General features: G+C 47.8%; 1 protein-coding gene across 1 annotated transcript; it reads right to left on the minus strand.

The window, feature by feature from the left end:
* Positions 1-20: 20 nt before the first annotated feature.
* Positions 21-9,642, minus strand: LOC113139638 (RING finger protein 150-like). The gene is made up of 6 exons (XM_026322961.1): positions 8,777-9,642; positions 5,656-5,906; positions 5,073-5,227; positions 4,413-4,509; positions 3,280-3,541; positions 21-2,972 (listed from the first exon to the last, which is right to left on the minus strand). Exons 1-6 carry the CDS (start codon positions 9,231-9,233, stop codon positions 2,854-2,856), a joined length of 1,341 nt encoding a protein of 446 aa, XP_026178746.1. The 5' UTR covers positions 9,234-9,642; the 3' UTR covers positions 21-2,853.
* Positions 9,643-9,830: the final 188 nt, after the last annotated feature.

The raw sequence follows: 9,830 nt of genomic DNA on the forward strand, positions 1-9,830 counted from the left end.
TGAAAATAAAGCTCACAACACAAAGGAAGTCACTTTAATTGGAACGTCATTCACTGAAAATTGGCAAAGACAATGCAGACGAATCCATCACCTTCATATATTACAGCAAATAAAGTCTCTGCCAGTGTTTCAATTAACTAGTGTTTGTTACACACTTAAAGTGAACCAGCGCTGACACAGAACTGAGAGGAAATATGAAGCAAAACAGGAAGAACCTGAAAAAACAGTAAGAGTCTTTGTGGTGTCTGAGGGTCTGGAACAGAGAAGTCACTGGAACCACCATCACCAGTACTGATTAATGCTCATACAATTTTAGTTTTCTGATTATTGAAACCAGATATTTCATGGCAAACATTTATAGAAGCAGTAAATTGGAAATTAAAGGCAACACCAACTCTCTGTAAATTCAGAAACAGCTGTAAACATTATAGTTAATTTATCGTTTCATCGATCTACGGTTCTTATTTTGGATCTTTCTTTTAGAATGGTGGGAAAAAGTTTTTACACCAGACATCGGAACCAAAGGAGCGGGCGGGGCAGATCCGTACAATATTGGTTCTCCAGCCTACGATCGGGCTCAGGTCTCATCGGGCTACATCAACAATCAGATCCCAAATGGACTGCACAATAATCAAACTGCCTGATCAGTAATCAATCACACGGAGAACCACTAGGCCATAGGTGATAAAGGGCGAGGGGGGCATCAGTCTTTGCTGCTGGGGGTCTTCGTTACAAAAATAAACGTCTCCTCTGGTATCAAAATAGACGACAATCTTTATCTCTCTCGGTTTCAGGAAGCTCGTGGCGCCGGCGACACCGTGACACAACCGCAGCCGTACGCAGTCTGAGCACCGGTCGGCAAACGGACAACGGACTCGTGGAAATTACATTTAATTAACATGTTCATCTTTGAGCCGATTCACACGTCCAGAGTCACCTGCTCTCGCTCAGACAGGGAGGGAAACTTTGGGTCTACGGCTCCATGACCGACTGTCACAGCATGTTTTGGTGACCTTTGTTTAACCTCTGGAAGCGAAGATGTGGCAGCTCACAGCGCTCGGAGCAATGACCCCTAAACTGTAGACAGTAACAGATGAGCCTTGATTGTCAGGATTAAAGGTCAATGTGTTTTAAAAAAGGCAGCACGATGCGACCGTGACACGGACGGACAGGACAAGACGGAGCTGCAGACAGTTCCTACGTGGCTTTTTATTGGAGGAGCAGTTACTAGACATTACCGTGACCGGTCTTTAGCCTGGTCTCCAACCTGGACCTGCTGTCCAAGCATCTGAGATAAACCGCACTTCAGTCTGAGACTGTATCGACCGTGTTTCCATTTCTAGTTCCATTTTTCATCACCTTTCTTGAGGATGTGTTAAAAAAAAAAAAAAAAAGGAACTTGAACTGTTGCTGGGGTTTGGTTGTGTTCAGTCTGAGCGGCACGTTACAGGTTCTCACAAACGTTGAGCGTACAAGACTGATCAAAACCTACTGGGGAAAGCTGACCATGTGCCGAGGGTTATGGAGATTTTCTAACTCTACAGAACCAATGGTGTCATTTCCCAATGACACATAACTGATCATTCTGTAGCTGCATGATTTGTCACTAGTTACCAAACCTTTGTCTGAGCTTTACAGTCAGAGAACCTACATTATTATTTGTTCTAAATGAAACCAGTTATCAACCTTCTTCTTCACTGTATAATTTTCCGTACGACCCTTGAAACAGTCGAGTGTCAGCAGTTTTTCAGGCGAACCCTGTTTGGGACACGAAAGCTGCGTAAAGTGTAAAGAAAAGAGTAAAACCTTTAGGCAGGCAAAGAGAAAAACCTAAATACTGTGCTCTAAATACTGAAGTCAAACTGTAGCTGTAATACTGGCAGGAAAAGAAAAAAAACCCAACATCTCGGGTTAAGCTGGTGTGTCCTTACAAAATAAAAGTCTTCCTTCGAAACAGAGTCAGTCCCAGCAGACGTCACACCCGTCAGCTCACAGCATGTTGGCAGGAAAATGAAAACGAGCTGCATTAACAAGATTAACTCAACCAGGCTGAGGGCCGAACAGCCCGACACCGTGTTGCTGCCCGTCCAGGCTTAGCTGGAAAAAACAGGCCACATTATTCCACAAAGATCTTCAAAACCATGAGTTCTCACAGGTAAAACCTGGGTTCCTGACCTGGGTCACTTGGTGTTTGGTGTTCTCATGCATTCACCAACATCCTGCAGAAGAGGAACATGACCTTTCTGAACAGTTCGTCTTCTTTATCAAGCCGACTTCCTCAGTCCTACCCTGTTGAGGCGAGCGCTGAGGACAGTTTGAGCATCGTCATGGTTTATCAGTATAAATGTGTCCCGGGATCTGTAAGTTTGAATCCCATCAAAAGTCCTTCATGTCAGGAGACGTGTCGAGTTTCACAATGTTTGGACCAAAGACGTGAGTGTAGAAGCTACTCAGGACCATTGACGGGTGGCTCAGACCAATAGAATGAAAGTGGGTTGATAAAAACTTCGGCACAGGGGACAACAGGGAGGCAGGCTGAGTCCCGTCAGGGTTTAACTGCAGAAAAACACCTGGTGAGACTGAGATCAGGACCAACCCCTGAGAAAGGCCAAAGCAGCTCAGTCAGTTTCTGAGACCAGGTAAAACACAGGTTCTGGTTCTGGGTTTTAGCTTCCACCTAGAACCAGTCAAAACCAGAACCAGGTCCTTGGCCAGTCTTGGTCACACTATGTCCAGTGCAATCAGGTTTGGTTCTGGTTTCATTCAGGTCTTTCTCTGGACCTTCAGGCCCACTTCAGTCTAAACCTGGTCAGTTCAGGTCCCTGGTTCTGGTTCAGTTCTGTTAAGCTCTTCTCAGGACTTTTCACCCAGGTGAGACTGCTCAATGGACCCCTCCTCATCTGATAGACCTGTTTCCACGGCGATTACCAACGAGGCCACTGAGGCGCTGCTCGCCATTGGCTGAAGCTCACCTGTAAGACGGAGGGAAGTTGGGATGAGACTGAGGACAGAACCTGAAGAAAGACCTGGTGCAGTTTCTGTTTGGTTTATGTTGTTTCAGGATAAACTATTATTATTATCATCTGATCTGAAATCAAACCAGGTTCCTGCTTTAGGTTCCTACCAAAAAAGCTTCAATTTACATTCCCCTGTGTTTTTGAATGAAATTCTTGATCAGCTGGTTCAGCACATCTGGAAGACCCCACACAGCTGCAGTGGAGCAGAAACACCACCGGGTGTCAGTGTAACATGGAGCCAGCGCTCTGAGCACCCCCTCACCTGTATGAGTGTCGGTGGTGGTCGTCATAGGGCTGTCTCTCAGGGTGTCGGGGTCCTGGTAGTCCTGAGGGAGCCCCACCCGTCGAACGCCGGGGTCCAGCAGCACTGAGGAGCCGCCCTCGCTCAGCGTACCGTCGCTGGACGCCCCGGACACCACCACCTCCAGGGCCAGGGCCCCCACTCCACCCACTCCAACCCCCCCAACGCCACCCAGGGCCAGGTCATAGTCCAGGGGCAGGTCGTCCAGGCAGTCAGCGTTCAGCTGTAGCACAGAGGAATCAAACGGAAACACAGGGTAACAAAAAGCAGTGATTAAGATCAGAAAGAATCCAGACATTTATTGCCAAAGTCTCCAGGCTGAGCTGTTTTCCACTGAATTATTTAAATGAGGTGAAGCCCACAGAGGAAAGTGATAAACAAACCCATCATTTCAGTTTCCTGTTCAGACTATTTTTTAGTCGTATCCTCCACGGTCTAAGTACTGTGGTTAAAAGATGATCTGCGGTTCAGGGTTTATCTGATTACACTGATGCACAAAGCCTGAAATTGAAACCTGAGCTTCTGTAGGAGCGAAGGCAGAGTCTGAGCCCTGAGCCCTGACACCTCAGCACCAAAGAATGAAGAATTGTTACAGCAAAGAGAGTGAAGCAACTTTTTCTCTGCTTTAGGAAAAACAGGATGTGCTGTGAGTTCCACCATGACCTTGAATGCAAACTTGACTCATTTGTTTCCAAGCTGGGCGGCAGCAGCGCGACCACAAAAAAACCTGTGTTTGATTTCAACTCTGCTTCTTTTGTTTTGGTCTTTTCTTCTGCTGCCTCTGTAAAAATCCTGTTTGTGAGGCTGCAGTTTGTTTATATGGCCTCAAGTCAGCAGGCCCAGTAATCTGACCCGCACAAACTGCCAATTGCAAATCGAATAAAAAGGCCAGTAAACTTCATACCAGGGTTCAGATCAGTCAGGAAGCTGCTTTTTCTATCAGCCAAAACAAGGTCAGGCATGTTCATACAAACTCAGTTTTCCAGTTTGGATAACATGAAGCCCCATTTCTGCTGGAGCAACTTAAAAACAAACCGCATCGATCGTGTTAAGCCCCCTCCCCTTCATTTTCCCATGATTCCTTTCAGACTCACAGCGATGCCCAGGGCCTTCAGGATGTTCATCTTGCACATTGGACACGTGCGATGGTCCAGCAGCCACGGATCCACGCAGCTCTTATGGAACAAATGTCTGCGAAGGAGCCAAACAGTGAAATCAGTTACTCTGCTGTGAATCTGCAGCTGCAGCAGAACCAAGAAACAATCCGGGCGAACGCTCTGTTGATTCTCTGTCTCTTATCTGCTGAAACTGATTTCACAATCCCATTAAAAAATAACCAGGCTGCTCACAGGACACAAACAGCCCCTGCAGTCACAACCTCAGCTCCCCAACAAATCCTCAAACATGTTTCTCTCACGGAAACAGTTCAGGACAAACAGTGCAGCCCACAGAGAAACAGGACAAAACAGTTTCACAGTGTCGTTATTTTAAACTCTAGAAATAAACCAGACTTCTGTTTATATTACTTCCTGTTTCTACACTGCGTTTACAGTGTGACTGCATGTGGAGGTTTAATCTGTGTGAAATAAAGTCACCAGCATCGCTGTTGCACTCCAAACAGCTTTCAAACATGGTGCCTACATTACCCAGAGTGCAACACAGCCAACAGGTCAGGTCACACATTCAGGTGCAGGTTTCGTCTGAGCGAAGTGAACGACCTTTAAAGCAACCTGTCCTGTGATACGTGCGTTTACCTGCAGGGCAGGATGCGCACCACGTCGTTGGCCTTGTAGCCCTCGATGCAGACGGCGCAGTTGTCGAAGTCGGCCTCCGTCTCCTGGTCGCCCTTCCTGATGGTGCGGACCTGCAGCTTACTGATGGCCTTCTTCGCCGCGTCGCCAAGTCGCCGCTGGAGGGGGGGGAGGAGGGTTTTAGATTCAGTCTGTCTCCTCACGAGACTTAAACATTGTTTGTTACAGCAAAGAGACATGAACACGCTGTCGGTAATTACACCCACTCATGTCAGTGGGAGCAGCATCTACTTTTATTAATTAAACAAACTGATGATTTCAGTCTGGCTGAACTTTACAGTTTGTGTGGAACAGATGCAATAACCAGAACAGAAAATTCTTCTGCAAATATTAATTAATGACAAATTATTCATTCAAGTCGTTTATCGAGGAAAAAAACCACATTTTCTTTGGCTCCAGCTTCTCTGACGTGAGACTTTTCCTCGGCTCAGAGTAAAACCGCTCAAACAAAATGAGACAATTTTCCTTCCGCCGTCACGTGATGCTCGCAGGTGTTTCCAACTTAACGTGTTCATGTAGGTCTTACCTGGTTCCTGTCTCGTGCGTTGGCGTATCTGAACCTCTGGATGTAGTAGAAGACGAGCCAGGCGAGGGAGATGATCATCAGCACGATGAAGGAGATGGAGACAAACACCACCGACGTCCTGCTGACGTACTTCTGCAGGTTCCTCGTCCCGATGGTGATCGTCATGGTGACCGTCACGTTGCGTTCCAGCAGCAACATCACCTCACGACCTTTCGGCTCCGGGATCATGATGGCGACCACCTCACCTGTACCTTGGGGTGGGGGGTGGGGGGGTAGTAGACACGGTGAGCTAAATGTACGACAAATCCACACAAACACCGGGTCACGTGACTCTGTTCGCGACCACAACCAAAACAACGTCCAAACACAACACCCAGTTAGAAAACAGTGAAAAGTTTCCAACAATAAACTGATTTTACCTGCAGGTTGTAAAAATCTCACAACTGTGACACAGAATCTAAAGCTTTATGGACATTTCCTGCCAAACTGCATCCTGGGAGTCGTATGTTTTTGTGCCCGTTTGTCAAAGAGCCAGATATTAAGACAGATGTTTATCTGTTGCACTGACATTTCTATGAGTCATTGAACACATCGCTGGGAAAAATGAAAAGGACTTTTACTCCTGGACACTTTATTGTGTCAACAGAAAATGAAAGGAATCTTATGGTCACGCCCTGTTTCTCAGGGCGATGAGACTAAAACAAAATGAAAAGTGTGGACTAATATTATTGGTCAGTTTACAGACGCCACTTTGCCTTTAAAACAACCGCAGGCCCAGCTGAATAACTAAGGCAGCCTTATTCTCTGGCTTAGCAGCGAGTCTGCAGGTTTGAATCTAACATGATAACCAGATATTAGCGAGTGAAAGCAGCCTGGTGTCAAACCACTTCAGAAAGCGTGGGTGTGTTACTGAAATGAAGAGGAGATCCTGGCAGCAATGAGCTGAGAGCAGGAAGACAAAAGCAGAAGTAGTGCTTTCGTTTGCTCAGGGGTCAGAGGCTGCAGAGACGTTTGCTGCTCAACTGCTACTTTAGATGTGTTAAAATATTCAGTGTTTACGTGTTGCCAGGTCTGGACGACATCTAGAAACAGCAGTATATAAACTGTACTTCAAATTAGAAGTATTTAAGGTAGTTAAACTAACCTCTGCACTGAAACATTTTAGTCTGTGTTGGATAAATCCCCCTGAGGTGCTGAACCCACTTCACCCCTGAACTCACATTATCGATTAGCTGCTGGTTAAAAATAATCCCAGGATCAATGCGTCTCTGTGGACACACACATTTTACAGCCGTGACGACTCTCAGAACTTTAGCCTGAATTCCAAAGGCCTCCGGCTCGTCTCCCTCAGCCTGACAACGAATCCCTGCTGTGACTTTTTAGAGACAAGAGTGATGCTGCTTTCAGAACCGCAGCAGACCAACTGATGAATCATCCATAACCTGCTCATGTCCACCATGACGAGGACACAGGCAGAGTCACTGTGCATCATGTTAATGATTCATTCATTCACACACAGTCATTACATCTAATGACGGCAAAGAAACACGTTTATTATCCAGACCAACAAACCGACAACGTAACTGTCTCTTCTCCAGGATTAACAACTGCAGGACTAATAGTCTGGTCTCTGGTCTCTGTGTTTGTTGGGCTCCAAAGATTGAAATCTGTGTTTGCTCGTCATCACGCCTCTACCCACTGCTGCATAAACACCCACCAGCATGATGACAAGCAAAAGCAGGAGAAATTTATCTCTCAGGACTGAAGAAAACCAAACCGGACGTTGCCAAACATCTACAGTGAAGTGGTTTTTAAATCAGTTCCTGGTTCATCCTGAGCCTGGGGGGTACCACAGCCCACGGGGGGGCTACTGAACCTTCTTTAAACCCTGCAAAAATCATTTTAGTCGTTACTGTTCACGCTGTAATGACTCCTCGTTTGTCATGTTGTCTGACCTGAAAGAATGCATGAGATACAGGACAGTGTCGAGGCGAAAGTCGGCTTTCTGGGTGAAATTACGTAACGTGTTTCACTAGTCCAAGGAAAGACTTTCCTGCAGTTAATCAGGGACAGAGGGAGCAGGGAACACTGCCAGGTGAACTTCGCTGGAGTTTAAAAACCCCCGGCCGCAGCCAGAAACTGGCCTGACTCTGAAAACATCATGAGAAATTTGCCTTAAAGTAAACACACTGTCTGCTGCTGGTATTTCCTGTGTGACTGGCTCCCAGACCAGGAGCTGCGGACCTCAGAGGATCCCTGGGGTGGTTTTCCAGCTGCAGGAGAAACAGCTGTGAGTCTGACGGTTGTGTTGCATAAGTCCGCACTTCATCGGGTTCTGCTAACAAACATCACATGGACTTTGCTGGACATAATCGAATTAGAGGAGCCACTACTCTCTCATCAGCAGATGTGGATTCAGGAGGTCTGGGAATCCACATGACAGACTTTATTATTGTCTGTCAGTGATGCAGCTAATGAAGTAATTCATCAAAAATCTGCCACGGTTACAGCACAGCAAACACAAGACGGTCGGACAAACTGGGACCCAGCTCGGACTCATTTTCTCAATTAATCAATTAGTGACTTGGTCCAGAAAAGAGTGAAAAATGTTTCCCACAGGACAAAGAGACGACTTCACACCACAACAACATCAACCTCATCAACCTCAGCAGCACTGAGGGAGGAAAAGTGTTTCCTGTTTACGTGTGTGAAATATTCTCCTGTATGTTTCTGTTTGTTCGTTTTAAATAAACAGATGGTGGTTTATGACTAAACCTTCTCACTGTTTTCTGACCTGAGCTGAAAATGACTGAAACCAAAAGTGATGACATGTCGGCACAGAAAGTGCTGACTTCTTGTTTTCATTGGATGAACCGAAGTTCAACTGAAATCTGGTGGAAAATACGCAGAAACATTCAGTTTGCATCGAAAAATCATCGTTCAACAACCTGCTGCTGCAGAAATAACGTGTTTGGCAATAAACTACAGTGTAAACACAGACTGTGTGTTGACCTGGGCCCCTGTTTGTTATTATTTATCCGTGACATCCCATAATAACCACCAGCTCCTGCAGGACTTCTGCTTAAATGCGCATTTCAGACGTGAGAAACAACCATGGTACCTGGATGAGGCATCGTGATGGTGTCGTTGGCGTTGGCGGAGCCCACGTTGAAGATCACCACCGCGGACGCGTTCTGGGCGGCGGCGTGGCGGATCTTGTCCTTGTAGGTGCAGTTGCCCCCGGCTATCAGCGCGATCCAGGCCCCGGCGGGCGCGGGCACCGCGAACCGGGTGTTGGGATCGCAGGCCTGGCGGTCGTGCGGGGCTGCGGGCAGGACCACCACCCCCTTGGCGTCCCGCTTCGGCGAGTGCTCCCCGTAGCGCCCGCACTCCGTCTTCTCGGTGCGGGGCTCCGAGGTTGCGGGGTCCACGTAGGTGATGTTGACGAAGGCGGTGTACCACTCCTCCCGCTCGGCCACGGTGAAGTCCAGGCACAGCAGGTGGACGAAGCAGAAGGACAGAAGCCACGTCGAGAGGGCCAGGCTGCGGCAGGCCGCCACCAGCGAGCCCGGGGCCATGGTGATCCTCCCCGGTCAGAGCGAACCGTCCGTCCGTCGGTCGGTCGGTCGGAGGAGCCGCCTACTCCACCATGCTAACCCAGGGAGTCGATTTAATCCGAACTTCTCCGCTTTAATCCGAGTCCAACCCCGCTTCCCTTCTTACTTAACGTGTTTTTCCTTTTTTGGTGTTTTCAGCCGCTCCCAGCAGACCCCGTTAGCCGCCGACATGCCCAGCGACAACAAAACAAACACCCGCAGGAAACGTCGCGACGCTAAACGGGTCCGGGCAGAAACAACAACCGGGGAGGACGAGACCGAACCTTCCCGGAGTAAAAGCCCGGAGGGCGGATCGACGTGTCGGTGCTGACAACTAGCCGCACACAGCAGCAGCAGGCCCGCTAACCCGCATTGTTTTGACCGGGCCAGACCCGGGTAGACTAGCGCTAATGCGGGGAGGGGGGGACTTCCGGTGAACCTCAACAATAAAAGCCCGGGTCAAGATTAGATGGCGGGTAAACCTTGCGGGAAATACGGTTACAGGTAATATTAACCCTCACCTGTAAACTGAGAAATAAAAGGTGAACAAAAACCAAACTTTATTATGCTGTTCGTGAA

This window comes from Mastacembelus armatus, chromosome 18 (genome assembly GCF_900324485.2).
Source record: "Mastacembelus armatus chromosome 18, fMasArm1.2, whole genome shotgun sequence".
Classification (NCBI taxonomy): Eukaryota; Metazoa; Chordata; class Actinopteri; order Synbranchiformes; family Mastacembelidae; genus Mastacembelus; species Mastacembelus armatus.